The sequence below is a fragment of the Balaenoptera physalus genome (assembly GCF_965194825.1).
Source record: "Balaenoptera physalus genome assembly, chromosome: 4".
Taxonomy (NCBI): domain Eukaryota; kingdom Metazoa; phylum Chordata; class Mammalia; order Artiodactyla; family Balaenopteridae; genus Balaenoptera; species Balaenoptera physalus.
In genome coordinates, this window is record NC_138891.1 from 26,395,285 (window position 1) to 26,418,711 (window position 23,427).

Sequence of the window (23,427 nt, forward strand, 5' to 3'; positions counted from 1 at the left end):
CCGCGCTCCCTCCTCCTCCCGCTGCTGTATAACTTGACTGGCTTGGAGGAGGCGCCGCCGGAGTCGGAGGGCGGGGAGCTCGGAGGAGGGAGCTCGAGAGTTGTGGAGACTAGTGACTGGGAGAAGTCGCAGCCTGCTCCGGTCGGCTCCTTCCCGCTCCCCGTCTCTCTCTCTCTTAACACACCTACTCCACCTTCAGCCCCAGCCTGCGCCCTCGCTCCTTTTCTCGCCCGGGGGCCCCTGCCAGTCACTCTCCGGGTTTCGGCGCGGCGGGGGCGCCCCGGGGGTGCCCTCGCCCTCCGGGTGCGGGCGGACGGGCGGTGGGCGGGATGTGGCGCCTGGTGCCCCCAAAGCTGGGCCGCCTGTCCCGCTCGCTGAAGCTGGCGGCGCTGGGCAGCCTGTTGGTGCTCATGGTGCTGCACTCGCCGTCGCTGCTCGCCTCTTGGCAGCGCAACGAGCTGGCCGACCGGCGCTTCCTGCAGCTCAATAAGTGCCCGGCGTGCTTCGGCACGAGCTGGTGCCGCCGCTTCCTCAACGGGCAGGTGGTGTTCGAGGCGTGGGGCCGCCTGCGCCTGCTGGACTTCCTCAACGTGAAGAACGTCTACTTCGCGCAGTACGGCGAGCCCCGTGAGGGCGGCCGCCGCCGAGTGGTCCTCAAGCGCCTCGGCTCGCAGCGTGAGCTGGCGCAGCTCGACCAGAGCATCTGCAAGCGGGCCACCGGCCGGCCCCGCTGCGACCTGCTCCAGGCCATGCCCCGCACCGAGTTCGCGCGCCTCAACGGCGACGTGCGGCTGCTCACGCCGGAGGCGGTAGAGGGCTGGTCCGACCTGGTGCACTGCCCCTCGCAGCGTCTGCTCGACCGCCTGGTGCGCCGCTACGCCGAGACCAAGGACTCGGGCAGCTTCCTGCTCCGCAACCTCAAGGACTCGGAGCGCATGCAGCTGCTGCTGACCCTGGCCTTCAACCCCGAGCCTCTGGTGCTACAGGTAGGCGCGGAGCCCGGGCGGGGGGCGTCCTGCCGGGAGGGCCGCCGGGGGAACGGGAGTCCTGAGAAGCGGCCCCGCCCGCGCCCGTCGCCGGGTCAGGACCCTGTGCGGCGGGCGTGGGGAGGGGGCGGCGCTGGGGGGCCCCCTGGCACTGTGAGGGATCGCGGAGGGCGACTCGGCTGCTGGAGAGTCTGCTCTTGTCAGCTGGGCGCGGGCGCATCTCGGGTCTGACTGCGGATCTTTCAACGCCAGAGGGAGCGCGTCTTGTACGCTCGCAAAATGTCTCTCCGCCGAGTTTCTTTCGGCTCTCCTCCCTGCCTTTCTGCTTTGATCCGCCGGGGCTTGCGCTTCCGCGGCGCAGTGTGTTCACGAGCCCTTGGACCTTTGTTAGTTCTCCAGTGTTTGTGTACCGCGTCTGGTCTCGTCTTCAGCACCCCGCGCGGCTGGCCTCACTTCGGCCCCAAAGTCTGTCTTTGTTTTATTACTTAGCTCATTCACCTGGCACATCACTGGGGCCGCCAATCTGGGGACAGACTCGGGAGGATGAGGTCAGAGAATGGGGACCGGGGTCCGGGGTGGGGTCAGTCTGCGAGCCGTGCTTTGGGTGGGATTAGAAAGAGGAAAAAGTAAGGTCCGTTGGACTTGCGGCTGCGAGGCTTTAAGGCCAAGACGGACATTTTCATCCTGATCCTGTGACCTGCTCTGTTCATGCGGTAATTTGGCTGCAGGAAGGTGAAATGTTAGGCCAGGGCTAGAAAACTGGGAAAGGAGAGTCATCTCTCTTCTAGCTGACTTATTGGTTCTTTCGTGACTTTATTTTGAAACCAAACGAGCCTTTTAGGGGAGTAGGTTGGGATCTTTTTACCGGTGGTGACAGCCAAAAAGAAAACAAAAACCTCTCAAAGCCGTGTTTACCTTGGGAAAAGTTGCTGAGTTTATCCACATTCCCACTCGCCTTTAGTGCAGTGTCCTTGGATAGTGGTTGCAACTGTTGGGGTTTTGATCTAGCCTGATAACCGCAGGGAAGGTTACCTTGCTCATTTTCCATACCAGTTGTGCTGTATTTCAAATACAAAGGGGAAAAAAACATGACGTAAAATTAATCACAAGTAATTTTGAATACTTCACGCCCTTTCGGCGCTGCTAAGAATGTCGTTGATGGCTGGGGGCGTTTTACAGGGGTGCATTTTTTTTAATCTAAAGTGCATAAATAGGAATGTGCAGTATTCATTTATATTGCTGGCTTTTCTCAAGTTCTCCGCTGCCCAGCTTAACTAAGAGAAACCAGCATCGTTTGATTAGTTCAGCCAAATAATTTTAACACAAAATAAGTACTTTGCCTCCAACAAAACCGTAGTAAATTTTAAGTCGTCGTAGGATGTATGTAACGGGTCATTTAAAGTACCGATAGTATATTAAATGCTGCTCTCTTTAACAGTGAATGGTATATAAAACTGGTTCAACTTTCCTCGAAGAAATTACATTATTCGGTAGTTCCAAAACTAGTCAGCCTGTAAAGTTTAAGTCCATACTTATGATACGTACATTTGATTTGAAAGTTTTTTTCCATTTAAGCTGCTTTTTCTCTTTGAGAAATAGATGTTTATGTTAGCAAGGTTAGTCCCTGGAGAAAGCTCTAGCAGTATGGTTTGCTTAGCAGATAGTCTCTCAAATTCTCTGGGACCCAAAAATTTAGTAAAGAGCTATCTTAGTAATACACATTTTCTGCAACTATAATAGTGGCTGTATATTGAAAGGTTTTTATCAGTTAATTCTACTTATATTAGAACCAATATTTTAAGAACGTTGTATATCCAGTTCTATAAATGTATGGCATTTTAATATGAGAAACGTTGACATTTGATTTGCACTAAGGTAAATCTGCTTTATTTGGGAAACTTACATGTTTTTGAAGCTTGAGGTTGTCTTGGTATTTTCAGTTTACTTTATAGTTGAGACAGTCAAGTGTACGTATATCTTGTTTTCTGATGAACTCTTCACTTAAACTTTTTCTTTTTCTGTTTTCATCTTTAGTGATAAAAAAACGTTTAAAAATCAGTTATATTTTTGTAATTTAAGCTTACTTGACACAATTGCAGTGAGCAGGTGGCTAGGTGGGTTATAGGATAAGAGTTAGTTTTCAGTATGTGAAGAAATATATGTATCAACATTGTTGACTGTGATATTTGTAACTTGAAATTTTAATTTAGTTCTATAGCTGTTTACATGCTGTGTGAAATATAAATTTGGGGTCTTTAATACCAGTCAGTCATTGGTATTTTTTTTTAAACTCTTGAACAAACGAGTAGAATAAGAAGACTTATTTTTAAATAAAAGATCTTCATAGAGCTGCTACTTACTTTATAGAACCACTTAATCTTTGGTAAAAACTAATGAGTTAAGTATGAACAATATAATTAAAATTTGATGACAGTATAAAACCACTGAAGTGAAAGGAATCTCAAAATTCTTTGGTCAAGTACAAAGATTGTTATACACTAAGTCACATCATGATGTTCATTACTTTTTGTTAGCTAGACAGACATACACAATTTTAGTATTTATACAGTTTTCTGTGAAACTGTTAATAGCTGTTTATGGTAGTATTAGGATATTAATTGATAATGGTAGAAAAACTCACTCAGATTTGGCTCTCTATATATTTTGGGGTTCATGTATTTTTAAAAAATATTTTTAAGGGTACAAGTGTGTGTTTTACAGCTTGAAGAGGAACTTGCTTTTTTTTTTCTTTTCTGTTTTTTTTTTTTCCAGGAGAGGGAGCTACTTATTGAATTTTTGGACAGTTGATAACAAACTAGATTTTTCTTATATTGCCCCCAGATTAACTACTTGAGAGAAAAAGTCTTTTGGATTGAATTCATCACACGATTCTTAAGAAAAGTTCCAATGTAGGAAACATGCTTCCAAAAATAAACATTTAAAAATCTCTTTTGATAAGGTACTAAAGAAAAAACTGAAAAGTATATATTAATTTAACCCATTAAACATGCATCTTCTGATTTTAAGAAACAGTAACAAACTGAAGTTTCTGTTATGCCTTGAAAGGAGCCATGAATGGTCTTACATGTCTGCAAGATATGTTATGGACATACCTTACCTATGTAAGGCTATACAGATTTGTAGTATAGATTTCCCAATATGAAATGATACAGAAGTACAACTCTCTTCCCATTGTTAGATAGTTTTACTAGCCTTCAGCAGGTTATCTAATTCTAAGGAAAGTTGTTCTGCCATAGAATTATCTTCTAAAAAATTTTTATAAGCATCAAGCAACAAGATAATGCTAGGATCTTTATTTTCTACTTTTTCTCTTCACATTTTTACTTCACCCAGAGGTATATTTTAATTACAAGTATGCTAATCTTACCAGAAAAAAATGTGGAGAGGAACTATATAATATTCCTATGGAATTTTTGGAATAGTCAGAAATTGAGGTGTTGAAGTATTTGGCAAGATAGCAGGATATTTTCTGTTACTGATAAAATTTCTACCAGTATTTGTACTTACTTATCCTTGAATTTATAAAAATTGTGTGTATAAGGGAGAAAAATGCTGTCTGGATTTTCTGAGGCCCAAACTGTCTCTCTGACGTTATGACTTGGACATAGCGAAGATGGTCTTGTTTATAGAAATAAGCAAGCTCTTGGTTGTTTGGGGCAAGGAGGTGGGAATTTGCTTTATTATATTTGTAGAACTTTGTCTTAAATTTTCTGAATCATGGTTTTAATGGGATTTCCTTAATATTTACAGTGTGTAAGTATCATTGTTTAAGCTATAGATTTTAAACTTTTCATTTCTATTCTTGTAAATGACATAATACATTGAAAGCAAGCACTCAATAATTAGAGTGCTTAGATATTAAATAAGTGACTTAATTAGCCAATGCATTTGATTAGTGGTTTTGAAGCTTGTTTGGAATATGAATCACCTTAAAAATAGTTATGATTCTGAATATCAACCGTATCTTTAATTACACTGATTTATTCCATTCCTACATTACAAGATGGATTTTATAATTAAACTTTGAGTGAATGTTGTTGTTTTTGTCCTTAAAAATAATTTCTATAGGAAAAGAATGTACTTTTAAGATGCACTAAGATGCAGTTTTTGATGTAAACAGAAGATTATGGCCATTTATCTAATTGTCTTACTTTGGACCAGTTGATAAACTTTTTATGGGACTCCCTTTACTTAGCTATAAAGTGAGACTACTGGATTAAATTCTTTTCAGCCCCAACATCCTGTGACTCTCAAACTCTCGACTTGAGAAATTATTCTTCTTCTGAGCTTGATTTTAACTGGTGGGTTTAAGCTCATATAAAAGGGGGTTGGGGGTTTTTGTACTTGATCCCTGCTATGGTTTGGAGGCCAGGATAGATAGTCCTGTTTCAAGCTTGTCTTCCTAGCCTCAAATTTTTACACACATGAAATCAGATTAAAACAAATCAAAATTTGAGACTGCCTTTAAAGGAAACAAATCTGGAGCTAAAGGTAGCTAAGAGTCTTGTGGGGTATCGGCACCTAGAAAGGATGTTCCAGACTTTGTCACGGGAATTTCTTTTCAAGCCACAGTTTAAGGGGCTACCTCCTTCTCTCCTCCTGGCTGCTGCTGCAGTAACCGTACTCCTGCACTCCCCGATTTAGGTTTCAGAGATGGTTCTGACTAGGTAGTCCTGAGTAGAGCACTTTTTATCTAATAAATGAATGAGCTTAAACCTAGAGGTTTTTTTTTTTTTCCTGTTTTTCTTGCTTTTTATCTGAGGTTTCATTGACACTTGATTGTGCTTCTTGACAAAGCAAACAATAAAATCTGTGTAACTCAGGTCCAAAAAAGAAGGAGACTTTCATTTTGGAAAGATTATAGAAACAGTCACCCATAGGAAAGCACCACTTCCAGATCAGTGGAGCAAAATCATTTGACACCCTAGCCTATTTTCTGGATATGTTCATATCTTTTGACTATTATTAGTTCTGAGATCCTTTCTGTACTTTTGTCTAATCTTTGAACTATTTTCCCTCGTATTTCCATTGCTTGCATCAGCACATATTCCTCACATATGTTGGTGGGGGGTAGAAAGCTTACTTTTGGGGGATCTACTTTCTGGACATAGGTGGTCAGTTTCTCAGTGGCTCATCAGGCTGGTTTTTATTCTTATTTTCTGGCTTATGTCTCTGGTCTACTTCCTATATTGCAGTTATTGCTGCTGACTCTTCACAGAATGCTGACACGTTTTCTTTCTTTACTTTTCACTCATTTTGTATATATTAAACTAACATGGCCTTAGAATATAAGCCCTGCATTTTCCCTATACATGCAATGAACTTTAGTAAATGATCATAAACTGTCTTGAGACTGTAAATTATTGGTGTAAGATGAGGATAGTTATTCATCCTGGTCATAGACCTTGAAAGGTTTTAAATTATGTAATCAAATTTTTTATCCAATTTTTATGTCTTTTTGTAGATTATAGGAGGAAGTTATCTGTAAAATACCTGGAAGCTCTTTGGACTTACATAGCCCTGGACTTAGAGTCAGAAGAACTGAATTTTGTTTCCTCATTTGCTAAATAGTCTGTTATAAGGCGTTTGGATTGAAACCTTCTTTCTAGGCAGCTACTAAGTAGCTTAGCTGTGTAGGAGGTAGGTATATAAATGGCTGATTACCATTAATTATTATGCTATCATAATAAGCCCTACAAAAAAAAAAGGATATTGTGCACCCTGTCAGATGACTCATTTAGGGAGGGACATCTGGGTGTATCTTCATAAGAATGGATACCAGGGAATATTTCACAGAGGAATTGAATTCTGAGGATAAATGGGATTTTGCCCATAGATTTGGGAGGTAGGGGTTTGGGGGGGCCCAGGAGGTGTGGTGAGGACAGTATTGAGGTAGCGTTCTGTACTACCACAAAGTTGTTGGGTGGCAATGAACAAGTCACTTAATGTTTCAGAGCCTGAGTTTTTTATTCAGTAAAATGGGAATGTTAATACTGATCGAAAGGATTATTTTAACGGAGATAGGATTATTCAGATAATATACGCAAAATATCCTTATTTGTGAAGTTTTTTACAGTATATTATTACTTTGCAAATCAGCTTATTCCATTTTTAGACATCTATAGTAAACTTCCTTAGTACACTGTGTTGATATCTTAGAAATATGTAAATTTTACTCTTCCTGTGGCAAATGTTCAAATGTCACCACCCTTACGTACACATACACACATCATAAATACCTATGTAGCTACTGCTTCAGGCTATAGTTTTTTTGGAATAGTAATTAAAAGGGGGTTAGGGATTTGTCCCATATGATGAATAGAGTGAATATTGTATGAAACATGGTTTTTCGTAAGGATTCACTAATACAAAGCAAATAGTTTAATTTTTCTCTGTAAATCATTATTAAGCTTAATAATTTTGTTTAGTACATTGATGAATGATAATTTTAAAACTAGAGGTTAAGTCTGGGTTATTTCTAGACATTCTTAGACTCTGAGACAGAATGTTAAAAGATTTATTATTTGAAGTAAGTTTGATGTTTCAGGGTCTTCATAATTTGCCTTAGTGCTCATTTGGAATTTTAACTATGAACTGAAAAGATCTGACAGGAATTCTATAACATTGCTCCGTAGTACTGGGAACTGACCTATATGCCCTTAGGGTACAGTAAAGATGACACGCCAGGGCACAGTTTGTGCAGTCTTTGCTTTCTGGGGCATTAGATGTGGGCAGCAAATAGAGAACAAGGTGATCTTAGATTTTACATACTATGAAAAGAACAAAGCAGATTCCTATGATGGAGAATTGGATTAGGGATAGAATTTTAAATTTGGTGGTCAGAATTTAGTGACATTTTAGCTGAGGTGCGAATGATGAGAAAAGGCCAGTGGTGCAAAGTTCTGAGGGCAGAGTGTTTTTAAGCACGAGGTATGACAAATTCAGAGGCCCCAACAGGATCAAGCATGGAAGTAGCAAAGCATGGTAGAACACAAGATCATAGAAGTAGGCAACATCCATATCCTGTATGGCCTTGGAAACATGCTTAATGAGTTCAGAATTTTGTTTTCAGAGCACTGGGAAACAGTAGAAGTGTTTTTAGTCGGGCCTGATTTGTGGAGAATGGGTTATAAGAAATAAGACAGGAATCAATCAGAAAGGCTTTTGCACTGGTTTGTAGGAGAAAGCTTGGTGGTTTGTATTAAGGTGGTTGCAATTGAGGTTATGAAAAGCTGTTAGACCCAATATGTTTTGGAGAAATAGCTGACAGGACTTGATGGTTGGGATGGGTTACAGTATGAGGGAAAGAGAAAAATAAAATACCTCCAGGGTTTTTGGTCCGAGCAACTGTTGATGAGGAAGCCCAGAGAAGGAATGGCTGTTGGAGTAGGGGGAACCAAGAGTTTTGTTTTGGCTATGATAAAGTTAAGACAACAGGAATACAAATCTAAAACCAGGCACCAAGTATTTAATGCAGAGATAGTATGTTCCTAGCAGGTATTTTGCTTTACTTCTGAAGGGCTGTGTTAATTCACTTAAAGGGAAGGGGGGAAGTTAGTATTGTTCTGTTGGCAGACTTTTTAAAGAAATCAGGTCTTGACTAAAGAAAGTAATGTAGGTTATTGGGTCCAAAAGAAGCTGCTTATATCTTTTTATTTTTTTCTTTATTTGACATTTTGTTTTACTGAAAGTAAATATTTGGGTATAGTGTTTCTAGGTGTATCTTTCCACTTAGAAACATGGATCACAGTTGCTGGTTCTCATGAGGTAAGAAAGGGTCAGTTGAGATAGTTAAATATTTATATATTTAAAATTTTACATTTACAATTTGTGGCCAAGTGATTTTTTTTTTTTTTTTTTTTTGGTGTGGGAGAGCATTTCTTAAGCTACTCATTCTAAAAGATGAGTTATTTCTGTTAAACTTGGTAGATTTTTTGTTTTTGATGTGTTTTGACATTAGTTTCCAATTTTAGATACAGCTGTTGCACATGATATTCAGTGAAATAACACAACCATGCTATTTTCAAGGCATTGCTTAATATTGTTGGAATTCTAGGTGGGTGGAAATGGCATTCAGAAAATTATTTAATGAAATAAATGGAACATAGCCTGTGACTTGAAAATCTTGAGATTATTAAGATTCTACAGTATTTGCAATGGATTTTGGCCACTATTGGGCAGTATAAATTAAGAAGCTGAGGTCTTAGAGAAATTTTATCAAAAATTAGGTAACCATTAAATCATCCCAGTAATTTTACTATATTTTCCCTCCAGACAGTTCACAAAACTGTGAACACATTAGTCTGTCACCAGCGCATTTGACTAATCTCTATGAACAGCTGTTACAACATGCGTTACTACAATGGGATTTTGTTCAAATTTTGGCTTTTAAAAATAATTTTGAAGCTCAAATTGAACCTTTAAGCATTTTCTATGCTTTTAATAATTTACTTTCTAAAAATGTTCTCAAGTTTAAATTTGCGTGTACGTGTAGAAATGCCAATTCTTTAGAAAACCTATTAACTAGATTTTAGATTGCATGTTTTGACTATTAATGGATTTTTTTTTTCAAGTCAGTGTCTTTTTACTAGGAATTTTCTCCTTTAAAAAAAAAGAGCCAGTCTTGTAACACATTTCCTTCTTAGGCGAACTGCAAAGTTATATTCCTTTTAATGGAATGTTGTGAGATAATAAATGGCTATAAAATATTTTATGTTTTTTGTATGAAAGGAATTCGGATCTTTTAAACTTAGTATGCAAACTCTACTTTTGGTCATGTAAGGAGAGAAAAAGATAATAGAACACAAACTCTTTAGAGTTGACCTTACTTTGTTCTATCAGTTTTTCTTATACATCACATATCTCCTTTTTTGGGGACTGTGTTCTGACATAATAGAATAAAATGACCTAATTAATCTGGTAGGACAATGGCTATCGATTAAAGGATATTGTAATATTGTAAAAACTTGTTTTTCGGAATGATGTTATATACCACAGGATATTGACTAACTCCAGTAAGTAAGATGTTTCTGAATGTTAAGGCTTGGACACATACTTTGTTTTTTCATGGCATGTGGACCATGTTGAGGAGTTTGTGTTTTGTTCTGTAAGTCCCAACGTGATCTGATCCCTACCTCCCTCTCCAGATTCCATTACCTCAAGCAATTCCCTCCTCATTTCACTGCAGCTGCTTCGGACTTTTTTCAGTTCTGAGAGGACAGTTTCTGTCTCTAACATATGCCTCCAACATTCTAAACTGCCTCATCCCCAGTCTACGTAATATTATACTCATCCTTTAGATCTCTCCCTAAGTAGCACTTCCTTAGAGAGACTGCCCTTTACCACACCATCTAAAATAGGTCCCTACTCTTCTTTCTCAACATATTGTATACTTTTCTGTGATTTGCAACAAATTCCATAATTTATTACTTATACACGTTTAATAATCGTCTTCCTAACTCAGGCTAAAAAGCCTTCCTTAGAATAGGGACTATGTTTTATATACAGCTCTTTACTTGACATTTCATGATGGAGTTAGGCTAGATCTAGGATTTTTTAATTCAAGATTTGTATTTTTTCATTCCACAGTAACTGTCTCACTGCCTTTTACTCCAGCTGCTTGTAGTACTCAATGAAATGTGGGTTGACCTACAATCCCTTATCTGTAATTCCAAATTTAAAAATCTGAAGAAAAGTAGGTTTCGTCAAATTAAAAACAAACAAATGTGAAAACACGAGGTAATTTATGTGCTTTAGCCCTCTTAGGATGAATAAGCTTGTAGTATTTTTGCAGTGTAATATGTTTTCTTGTGAGGTGCTACCCCAGACTCTCCTTGAGGCATTGCATAATATGAGTATGAAATATACGTACTGTAACCTTTCCAAAATCTGAAAACTTCTGAAACAGAGGGATATTGGATTGAGGGGTTGTATTAGCCTGAGTTCACCTCTTAACTACCTGTGTGACTTGAGGCAAATCACTTAAACTGTGCTGATAAAGTTGAACTGTATTTACAACTCAGGTACCCTCCAAATCTAGAATTCTTAGATTTCACATGACCATTTATTGGTCACATAAAGTGTCGTGACATTTGGTTTTGATCAATAGATAGGTGATAGTTATATCAGCATTTAGAATTTACTTTGTGGTGCTTACCTATTATAAATGAAAATCAAATAACAATGCTGTGTTTATACATATTACCAAGTTTTAAATTTTTTATATTTTTAGTGCTTGTGGGTGCCCTATACATTTCTCATAGCATTGAGCCTTTTTAAAGTTTGGTAACTAATTTATACATTCCTTTGTAAATTAAAAACTACTAGAGGACAGTGAAGATAGATTTCTAGTTCAGTCGTTCTTGGCTACGTTTGGAAGGTGTTCATTATTTGTAGATGCCTTTCAGTAGGCGGTTTGCAAACAAGCATCTCTATTGATGAATGTCTGGACTTATATAAATAGGAAGATTTAAACAGGAAGTATAAAAATGTTTTGGTAAGCAATTCTTTATAAAGCAGTAGTAAATTGTACATTTCATACTTTTTTCTTTGATCTTACATTGCCCTGACGAATATGGGGCAAATATTATTCCAGTTTTACAGAGGAAGAGACTAAAGCTCTAAAAAGTTTTGGCTTTGCCACCATCACACAGCTAGTGAGATGCAGAGGTGAAGGTGGAACTCAAAAGCTAGACTTGTGATATCAAGTCCATTATTCTGCTCATATACTGTTTTACCCTTTAAATATAGAAATTTTATGAAATATTATATACCTTAAAGAGTATAAAATATTAAAATTTTTTCTTTATTGATTATATATGTTTTGTGTCACCTTCATTTTATTTTCTCATAAAATGAAGATGATCCTAGTGGTTTTGTTTGTTTCCGAAACCTTGGCTTTAAGCTAAAAGATACCTAGACATGATGATTTATCTTAGGTTTCATATTCACAGTACTTTTTATTATGTAAATTAACAGTGAAGGCATTTAATGTTGCTTTAAATCTTAGAGTTAAGCATGTTTGACGTGATACTTAAATTTCCATTTTTAATTTTTAAATTGGTAGTAATACTCTGTAGACTTTCTTTGGGTAGTCACCCACTCAATATAAAAAAAAACAGTAATAGAGTAGTAAATATATTGTTTTGTAACTATTATGTACCTTTGTGTAATCTTAAACTAATAGTTATAAAAACTTCATATACTACGCTTTATGACATATACATTCAAGCCTGATGAGAAGCCCTGAACAGTTAATTGGAGTGCCTCCAGTCCAATTAGAATTTTAACCATTCCAGGTTTAAAGACTCTTTCCTTCACATGAAAAGTGTTTGTAAACATTTTTTCAGTAGTAAATAATCCTGTAAAATACACACATTTTCTTACACAGCTCAATATCAGAAAAAACCAAACAACCCAATAAAAAATGGACAGAAGATCTAAGCAGACATTTCTCCAAAGAAATACAGATGGTCAAAAGACATATGAAAAGATGCTCAGCATCTCTAATTATTAGAGAAATGCAAATCAAAACTGTAATGAAGTACCACCTCACACCAGTCAGAATGACCATCATCAAAAAATCTGCAAACAAATGCTGGAGAAGGTGTGGAGAAAAGGGAACCCTCCTACACTGTTGGTGGGAATGTAAATTGGTGCAGCCACTATGGAGAACAGTATGGAGGTTCTTTAAAAAACTAAAAATAAGAGTTGCCATATGATCCTGCAATCCCACTCCTGGGCATATATCCAGAGAAAACCATAAATTCAAAAAGATACATGTACCCCAGTGTTCGTTGCAGCACTATTTACAATAGCCGAGATGTGGAAGCAACCTAAATGTCCACCAATAGACGAATGGATAAAGAAGATGTATATATACACCGTGGAATATTACTCAGCCATAAAAAAGAATGAAATAATGCCATTTGCAGCAACATGGATGGACCTAGAGATTATCATACTAAGTGAAGTAAGCCAGACAGAGAAAGACAAATGTCATATTGATATTGCTTGTGGAATCTTTAAAAAAGAAAAAAAAGATACAAATGAACTTATTTCCAAAACAAGAGGAGACTCACAGACTTCGAAAACAAACTTATGGTTACCAAAGGGGAAGGGGGGGAGGGATAAATTAGGAGGTTGGGATTAACATGTGCACGCTACTATATATAAAATAGATAACCAAGAAGGACCTACTGTATAGCATCAGGAAATATGCTCAATATTTTGTAATAACCTATAAGGGAAAAGAATCTGAAAAAGGATATACATGTATAACTGAATCACTGTGCTTTACAACTGAAACTAACACAATATTGTAAATCAACTATACTTCAATAAAAAAATTAAGTAAAAATAGAAGTAAAAATGAAATACATGCATTTTATTTCAGGTTACTTTAAATTGTGTGCCTGTTGTGCTACGTAGTTTGAAAATCTGATTTTAAGATTTTGTTTAAAGAAAAAAAATGTGGACCTCAGCAGTATACTTCTTATCCTAGCTACTGTGTTTTGTGCACTGTGGGAGTTGGGTAGTCAGGAAGTCAGAAGTTGTGTTTCTTATTGCTTGATATATTTAATAAATCCAAGCAGTAACCTCTTAAAAGTTTGTCTCTCAAACTCTCCTTCATCATGGTAATTTGATTCTAAGCCAGAATTGTTTTAAATACAAATTATAAATATTTTGGCTTCCTTGAAGCATTTTCAATAGAATGCTGAATAGAATTCTGTTCTCATTAATGAAGTCTGACTATTTTGACTACACAATGAACATTCTTCTCATGAGTAAGTGATGTGAATTCATTTGTTAAAGTTCTTCCAAAAGATTAGGTAGCAAACTGTATGAAAGAATTGTAGTGCTCTTCTTAAAATGAGGTATAACAGGATTTCAATTAAGGTTGTCAGAAATTACTGTATGAATGTAAAGTTGCTCAGTATGACATTTGTTCATATATTTTATCATCTTCCATGAGGGACTTGAGTAATGAAGTGTATATCTGACTGTCGTTTGCCAGTTGGAAAGCCTCCAAAAACAAGGAGGCATTTGTACGTGTGCAGAGGTTGGCAGGGTTCCCTTTTCTCCTGTTGTCAAAGACCATTTTATTTTCACAAAGATATGTTTGTATCTGTTCTACAATATGGCATGTGAATAATATACCAATAGTGTATGGAGGAGTTTTTTCGTTTACTTTTTGCACAACAAAACTATGTAATCTCACATATTTACTTATTTTCAGTGCTTTCATTTATATGTCAGGTTTTATACATGAATACTTCTGGGAAATAGTTAAATCTTTTGTAATCATTTTGTCTAAATAAACTTTCAAGGTTGTGGAGGTATTTTAAGTTGAGAGGAAAGGTTGAAAATAACATGTGGTTAGCAGTTTTTGCATGTCACATTGGACATGAGCAATCTGTCACTCTTCCCATTGCCCACAAGAAATTTTAAAATCTCAGGTAATAAGATTAAAAATGTACTTTCCTCTGATTATTAAAGAATCAGTAGATATTGTCTCTGAACAAAATTGAATCAATTAATTTACTATATTTAAAGATTCATACTATCATATCTAAATTTTAATTTACATAATTAGTATTTTATCACAAAACTCCAGATCTTAAAATTTAAAAGAAAAAAAGGTATATGTACCAAGAACAAATACAGTTATTGTACATTGATAGAGTTGAAAGGAAACACAAATGAACATAGGTAATTATGGATGAAGTTTGGTTCTAAAAATCTTTTTTGTTTTAAAGTTGATAAAAGTTTTAATGTAAGGGTATTATTGAGTTTTGTCAATTTTATAAAAACTCAGGGTAAAATTACTTACTTTTCTTGAGAGGCCCAAGAAGAGCCTCATCTCCAGCTCTTGTATGTAGATTGTTCAATTTTTAGCAATAGAAGTAGGCTACATTTATATTCTGTAGTGTTTTGCTTTGTTTCCCCTGAAGTTTGTGTAAACATCATCTTTATATAATTTCTTCCCCCAACTTAAGGAAAGGTACTAGACTGAAAAATGTCTCTTAAAAAACACCTCTGGTCATGTGATCTTCTAAAAAGTTGTTTAAAACAATACTTCTCACCCTTTTGCACTCCATTGCTCATCTTGTAGTTGGGTGTTTTAGCTTTGGAGAGTGAGTACCTTAGAATAAGCCTGCCATTTTACTTAGGTTGAAAATGACTTGTTCATGATCCTGGAAGATTTTTGTTTTAGGTTGTTAATCTTCCTAGTAGTTATAAAATCCATTAGAAAATCTTGCCAAGATTAGGAGAATAATTTTGAAGTTGGGTTTAAGGTGAATAGACAATGTGATGGCACTGGAAAGGGAAGCAAGACTAACTTGGGACCAGAGGTACTTCAGTAGAGATTGCATTGGTAGGTTATCAGATTGCTCTTTACCAACCTTTGGGTATAGATAGAAGATACTTCCCAAGAATCCTTCTAGAATTCCACGCCTGCTTTCCTCTGGACTAGATAAGGCCCCTATTAAAGACTTTCTTAGGACCTGCCCCACCTTTTAGTAACTAACACTTACCACACTCATAATTATTTGTTTGGTATATGTTTTTTCTTCTAAAATTTTTATTTTAGAGACTATGTAGTTCACTCTTATTTCCAGCATAACACAGTGCCTGGTGCCTGGTAAACACTTGCTGGCTAATAGGCCTACAGTCCTATTCATTCAGAAGACAGGATTGGTTGATTGTACTTACAGGAGTCAAAAAGATAAAGGAAAGCATACATACTTTTAGATCTGGTAATAAAGAAGGTGTCTTGTGTTTTGTTGATCAATTTGGTTCTGAGATTTTGATAAGAAAGACTTACTTTATTTTAGCTTTATGATGTAATCTATTAAAAAATTTTCACGTCCATGGTAACGGTATGAGTTAAAGAAGAAATAAAGTTACTCACAGACATTGAGAACAGACATGTGGTTGCCAAGGGGAAGGGAAGGAGTGGGGGAGAGATGGACTGGGAGTTTGGGGTTAGCAGATGCAAACTACTACAAATAGAATGGATAAACAACAAGATCCTACTGTATGGCACAGGGAACTATATTCAGTATCCTAAGATAAACCATAATGGAAAAGAATATTTAAAAAAAGAATGTGTATATATGTATAACTGAATGTAAATCAACTATACTTCAAGAAAGAAAGAAAAAAAAGTTGATCTCTATTGAACTGTTGAATATAAAAAGAAAATCCAAGCTCATGCCTAGTAGAAATCCCTACGGAGGATCTGGGGTAGACCTAGGATATCTTCATCAGAATCTCTTATAATAAGATAATTCTTTTGTAGAGTTTTCCATCTGATGAAGGTTGGCCATTTGCAAAATATCTTGGAGCTTGTGGAAGAATGGTGGCTGTAAATTATGTTGGAGAAGAACTGTGGAGTTACTTTAATGCACCATGGGAGAAACGAGTTGACCTCGCTTGGCAATTAATGGAAATAGCAGAGCAGCTGACAAACAATGACTTTGAATTTGCACTCTACCTCCTGGACGTCAGCTTTGACAATTTTGCAGTTGGTCCTAGAGATGGAAAGGTGATCATTGTGGATGCTGAAAATGTTTTGGTTGCTGACAAAAGGTTAATTAGACAAAGTAAGTATATAACTTTTAGATTTTCTCTGTGTCAAAATAATGTTTACATTTATGTGAAGCAAACTTTTAATTTCCTCCTTAGAGGGCAACCTTGCATCTTTCTTTGTTTTATTTGACCAGTATCAGTAAACAAATACTGATTTATTATACTTAAGCTTGTACTCTTAGTCACAGTTTGTCCTTATTTAGAAAATATCCTTCAGGTTCAAATGGATGCAGATATACTGTCTGTGTGTGTGTGTGTGTGTGTGTGTGTGTGTACACACATGTCTTTTTCATACTGTCTGCTTTATGCTGTGGTTTAGGATCTAATGCAGAATTAAGTTTTTATATAGTTAAAGGCTACCAGAGAGACTATACTGCTTTTGTGGAGTCCATATTTTTCTGTGGAATCTCTTACAGTGATATTCTGTGTTTCATTGTTCTGTGAGGTCCCTTCAGTGATTTTTTTTTTCTTTTTAACCATTTAGATGATTCCTAGCACTGCAGATCTCTAACTTTGGTTTGACATTATTACATCTCGTCCAAAACTTTGCTCTCCGTTTATTTATGAGCTCTTCAAAGGATAGGTGGGCAGAATGGCTCAAGTGTTTTGAAAGTTAAGTGTCATAGGAATTTTAAAGTTTCAGGGACAAAGCCTGTAGTTCTATAACTAACGTACTTAGTAAAAAAAAAAATCCCGAAGGGTTGTTATTCCATGGTGAAGGTCTTGTATTCTTAATCCCCTCGTGTCATATGGGGGTCTGTTGATGAAGAGACCAAAAATTTGTGGCACCTACGGAATGCAGTGAATGTAACAGCAGTCTATTAGGTTTATATTTTTTACATCAGCTTGATCTTGTTAAATACTTTATTTTTCTCAATGCCTTGATCTGATTCCATACTCACGAAACTACTTTCTGATTATTTCTTGACCTGCCATGTAGATCCTTTCATGGGGAGTGGATGCCATGCTCTGGAGTGCTTCATTTCCTACTTATCTCTTCCTACATTTGTGAATGTTGTAGCAGCTTACACCATGCTTTTCTTTTTCAAAGTATACAATTCAGTGGTTTTTATTATATTCAGAGTTGTGCAACTTGCCTAAACTTTAAAACACTTTTATTCCAGTATTCGTAAAAATAATATTTTTGTAATTTTTTTTTTCTTTTTAATGTGGGCATTCCTGGAATACATGTTACAGTTTTATACCAACTAATTCCTGACCTTGAATGAATACAATATAGCTTCTGTATTCTCACATTTCATACAGTGAGCATTGCTCCAGTGCTACTTTAGCTCTGGCTAATTCTTTTCAAATGTCTCATGGTAGGGCTGTCTAAATAGACACTTTGCAAAAGGCCATATTTAGTTATTCACCCTCTTTTCTGAACTCTTGTAAATGACCTTTACAGGGAAATTGTGATTTTGTTGTAGCAACTCCCTCAACGTCCTTCCTTTTATCATCTAAACTAGTAACAACAATACACATTCATTTTTTTCAAACAGAATAGATCCTTCCTTGAGAAATTGTTGCATCAGTTATCTTCTTCAACTTTCCACCCTCCTCCTTAAAATCCAATTTTTCTTACCTTCCCCAAAACAAGTATGCATAAGATTCTTTTCTGCTTTCCCAGCATTTTTAAAAGTACTGCTTACTGCCTGTCTCTGCTTCCTCAGCCTCCATTCATTTCTCAACCCATTAAACCTGACTTAGAAGACTGCATTACCATCTGCAAGCACCCAATTGGCAAATTCGTGAAGTGACTGATTAGTAACAACTTTCTGAACTTCTTTCCTCCTTTGGTTTCCTTCTATTCAGGTAGTTCGTTTTTTAAAACATAAATCTGATCTTAGCACTCCTTTGCTTAATGCTTTTAATGACTTCCCATGGTTCTTCGAGTAAAATTCGAACTCCTTACAAGAGAACAATCTGTGTGACTTGGAGCTGTTCTGCTTCATTTTTAACATCCCTCCACTGCCCTTAGTGCTTCAGCTACAGTGGCCTTTTAGTTTCTTGAATGAACCTTTCCACTGAATACCTCACAGCTACTTTATATTACTCTGTATTTATGTATAAAATATTAACATTATGTTAATAGTGTCTGTCTTGTCATCTAGTTAGAACCTCAGACTTTACTCATACACTTCCCTGTTAATTTTTGTCTCAAATGTTTCTACAGTCTGGCTTTTTTTCCTGGACCATCTTAGTCCCTCCAGTCTTCAGCCCAGATTTACATTTCTATTGGACAAATCATGGTCATGACCATCCAAGGTACAGACTATTTTCTAGCCTTATCTGTACCTCCTCCCCAGTTATCTGTCTCATGCTCTAACCACAGTGAATTTATTGTTTCCTGAGCCAGCTGGACCAATCCCTTAAATCCATGCCTTCGTACATACTGTACCCTGGGCCTAGCATGCTGTTTTCCCTCTTTGCTTTTCAGACTTGCTTATCTTTCAAGACCTAAATCAGTTGTTCTCCTCTGTGCAGCTTTCTGCAGCCCCAGGCACAGGTACTGCTTCCTCTGTACTCACGTCGCACTATGTCATACTTCTGTGTGGCACTTTCTCTGTATCATGGAGAGTTTCACTCTACGCTGAACCTTTTAGTATCAGGGACCTTGTCCGATCCTTCTGCCTGGCATTGGTGGACTCCTAATAAACGTTTGTGTATAAATTAATATATTTAAATGTTTAATGTTATACAATTTTAAGAACAAATACTGTGTTAATTAGTCAAATGTTACATTTTGGGAAACAGTGAAAACTCTCTTAAAATGTATTTTTTCTCTTTCTCCTTTTTCCCTTTTCACAGATAAACCTGAAAATTGGGATGTATGGTATGAAAGCAAATTTGATGACTGTGATAAGGAAGCTTGCTTATCATTTTCAAAAGAAATTCTTTGTGCTCGTGCCACTGTGGACCACAATTATTATGCTGTTTGTCAGAACCTCTTATCCAGACATGCCACCTGGCGTGGCACCTCTGGAGGACTGCTTCATGATCCACCAAGTGAAATTGCCAAAGATGGCCGACTAGAGGCCTTGCTGGATGAGTGCGCCAACCCAAAGAAGCGCTATGGCAGATTCCAGGCTGCAAAAGAACTGCGTGAATATCTAGCACAATTAAGTAACAATGTGAGGTAGTCTATGGTGAACTTTTCTTTGCTTTTCTTCATTTAAATAGCACTGGCTAAAACGAAACCACCAAAACTTATCTGGAAAAATGAAATTTGGAGGTAATACATTCAGAGGATGATAAACTTGCACTGATAGATCTCAATGTTAACATCCATCAAAGTAAGACATAATTTCAAAAAATCACATGATGCTTCTGCAAATAAGTTTGTTCTTACACTTTGGAGGCTTGAGCTATCGTTAACTGCTTTACCCCCTGAATGCCTGACTGGATTAATGAGTATGGTTAAGCTATTGGAAATGAGTCTGATAGTTATGTTGGCTTGTGTATCAAAGGGTACTTGGTACTTGACTTAGTTTGCATTATGATCATGATTTTGTGAATCTCTTGTATTTACTTTGAATGTCAAGTTAGATCGGCCTGTTTTATAGGCTACTTTTTCCTTCTGATGTGTAGGTTTGGTTTTTTTTTTCCCATTTTTATGTTTTTAATTAAATTTACACATTCAGGTTACTATAGGTATTCATTTACATCTGGGCTAGTTTTCATTCAGTGCTGTGTGGTACACATTTACCGTTAGGGCAGGATTCCCAGGTTTACTGTTTTTTCAGAAAGCTGAATATTTTATTATGTAAATACATTTCTTCCCACTTTCTGTGGTTTCACCATTGCATGAGATCATTTAAGGTTGTTTAACAGTTACATCCCTCTATGCCAATAAATTATAAGTGTACACTAAACATGAACTTTGGCATATGTTGCAAAATGTCATTTTTGTCCCTTAAAAGGCTTTAAGAGTATACTAGCAATCTATACCTTGATGTTAATTTGATTGAGGGAAAAAAAAAAAAAACAGTATTTTTTAAATGCTAACTATTCCAGGATAGTAATGCATATGCCAAAGAAATATTAGACCTAGTCCTATGGTTAGATTTTTAAATTGGTCACCTACCTATTTTTACTATCCTACTTCCAGTACTTCAGCTCTGTCATTATTAAATTCATATCTTCCTGATTATTCTCTTACATTGAAAAGTTAAGCTACTGCTTCCAAACATATGTAACTTAAAGATGTCGTACCTTTTATTCATTGGTAGTTTTGCAAAAGTCAACGTGGTAGTCATTGTTTGAGTTTAATATGGCATCATAACTTTTTATTTATTGATGGACTAATAATTCTTACCGTAAAGCAGACAAGTTTAGCCAGTCTGTCCAACTTGATCTTCATTACCCAATTGTTAACCATAAAAAAACATCAAATTTAAGTATATGGATAAAAGTTAAACGTGTAAGATTGCTGTGGGCTGTTTTTTAAAGTTACAATATGTTTATAAATTGGCTATCGCTAACGTAGGTGATATTTTTCTGTTTGAAATTACAACTTTTGTTTACCGCAAAGTTTGGTGTAGTGTGCAGTATTTAGTTCTAGACTGACCTTATTCTAATCAGAAAGTGATTAAAATATGCACAACCAAAGCCAAGTTTTTCTTTTCTTTTTCATTCATTCAGCAACTATTTATTGAGCATCAACTCTGTGCCAGGTACATTACTAGCTGCTACACACTGTCTGAACATGACATATGGTTAAGTAACTTTAAAATGATTATCAAAGACTTTAATGTGGGTATTTCTTAAGTTGAAAGAGCATTCATTAAATTGGGATGATGCTTTCACGTTATTTTACTGTTGTGATGGAAGTTCTACCTGTACCATCTACAACTGGGTTGCTACAAAAAGAGCAGGAGGAAATCAATAAAGTTAATCCCAGTTTAAAAACTAGAAGAAGGGTAAGGTCTCTTCGTTATAAAGTTAAGTTTTATACGTCAGTACATTACATATATCAACTAGCCCTCAAAGAAATATTTAAGTGCTGGAAATTTTACTAAGCTGACTTTTTACAAGTTTGGAAAACTTTTGAGGGGAGTAGGTAAAATTACTTGTCAAACATTCGCCTCTTATTCAAAACTTCAGATAAAATACACATTTTCAAAATGGAGCACCTTTTATATTTGATAAGTATTCATTACAAACCTTAGAATGCCAGTCATTAGCGGAGTTGTCTTTCTGTGGTTTAGCAGACACTTATCTTACTTTTTGGAAGAGTGATTGTGATTGCAGAACAGGAAGTGAGAAAACACTGCCAGCAGTGATTGCAACTTGAGGTAGTTTTTTATAACTACCATTTCCCCCATGAGATTATGTGTAATTTCTTTTACCTTTGGAAAAGTTGAGGAGAAGATAGTAAAAGAATTAGGAATTTAAAATTACAGGGAAAAATATGTATGTGAAAAGCAATAAATATTTTGTTCACTTTGCTATCAAGATGTTCACTATCAGATATTTATTATACAGCAGCAATTTATATTTTTAATCATTGCCCATTAATAGACGCAGTAAAATATTTTTGAATCAGACATTTGGGGTTTGTATGTGCATTAAAATTGTCTTTTGTACTGTAAGTTACTGCTTAATTTGAATATTTTATCAGAACTGTCTCCCTGTGCCTTTATTAATATAAAGTTGTTTCTACAACTTTTAATGATCTTAATAAAGAATACTTTAAGAATCACACTTTTCAGACTATCTCTTAACTTCAAATATACAGCTTTTTCTTGAATGGAAAGTGGGGTTATATAGATAAGTTTTTTTTTTTCTCTTGCATATATTTTGATATAATTTTCAGAAACTATCTGGTTGGATGTGATCTGAACTTAAGGTGTGTTTGTTTTCTTTTGTTTTTCTGTAGTAGTTGGTGACTTTTTAAACTTTTACTACTAAGATGGGATAGAGAACTGCATTATGGAATTTTTCAGATGTATACAAGAGAATAATATAATGAACAATAATAAACTGTGGTTATACTAATTTCAAAAGTTAGCAATGGGTGGCCAAACTTGTTTCATCTGTACCCCAGCCTACTTGCCCCAGCTTATTTTGCGAGAGATATCATTTGATTCAGCCATGCACATTAGGCATTTATTTTCTCTCCAACAAAAATTTCACATCTAAAACCTTAATACCTCAATATCGCCAAAGCAAGAGAGCTTTCAGAAACTCAAAGATGTTTTCTCAGAAGCTCAAGATCCAACTGCAGGAACTTTAAACCACTGGCGATATATACATGGAGTAATATGATGATAAATAAGGATAATAACTGAAATGCAATGAAATTCATTAAATATGTAACCTATGCATTCAAAGTGATAAACGTGAACAAAAACAAAACAAAACAACTCAGTTACCTTTGGAAAGATGTTGAGGAATTATTCTGAAAACTGGAAACCTGGAGAGAAAGAAGCATTTATCCTGCCTTACCCCAGGATAATCAAATAACTGAGGGGAAGAATTTTGTAGAATTATTCTAGTTAGTATGCAGAAGGAGTATTGTTAGAATATCACCGTTTTTAAATTCCTAATGAATTGGCAAGAGCTAGGCAATGCACATCAGTGGCAGCTGAAGCTATTAATTGAAAAGCTGATGAGGAACTTTGGATGAATGGATCTGAATGGCAGCACCTGATGAACTCATTGGTTAATCTTAATGTGTCTTCTAATACAACTCAATGAAAAAGTACCCAGCACCACCTATGAAGTGTCTTGACAGGGAAAAGAAAAAAAAAGCCTGAATCTGATCAAGCCCCTAGATCTACCCATTAATGGGAAAAACACAGCACAAAAGAACATGGTACAG

General features: G+C 36.6%; 1 protein-coding gene across 1 annotated transcript; it reads left to right on the forward strand.

The window, feature by feature from the left end:
- Positions 1 to 192: 192 nt before the first annotated feature.
- DIPK2A (divergent protein kinase domain 2A) lies at positions 193 to 22,307 on the forward strand. Its single transcript, XM_082461283.1, has 3 exons — positions 193 to 986; positions 16,312 to 16,615; positions 19,413 to 22,307. The coding sequence occupies exons 1-3, from the start codon at positions 330 to 332 to the stop codon at positions 19,742 to 19,744; spliced, it is 1,293 nt and encodes a 430-aa protein (XP_082317409.1). The 5' UTR covers positions 193 to 329; the 3' UTR covers positions 19,745 to 22,307.
- Positions 22,308 to 23,427: the final 1,120 nt, after the last annotated feature.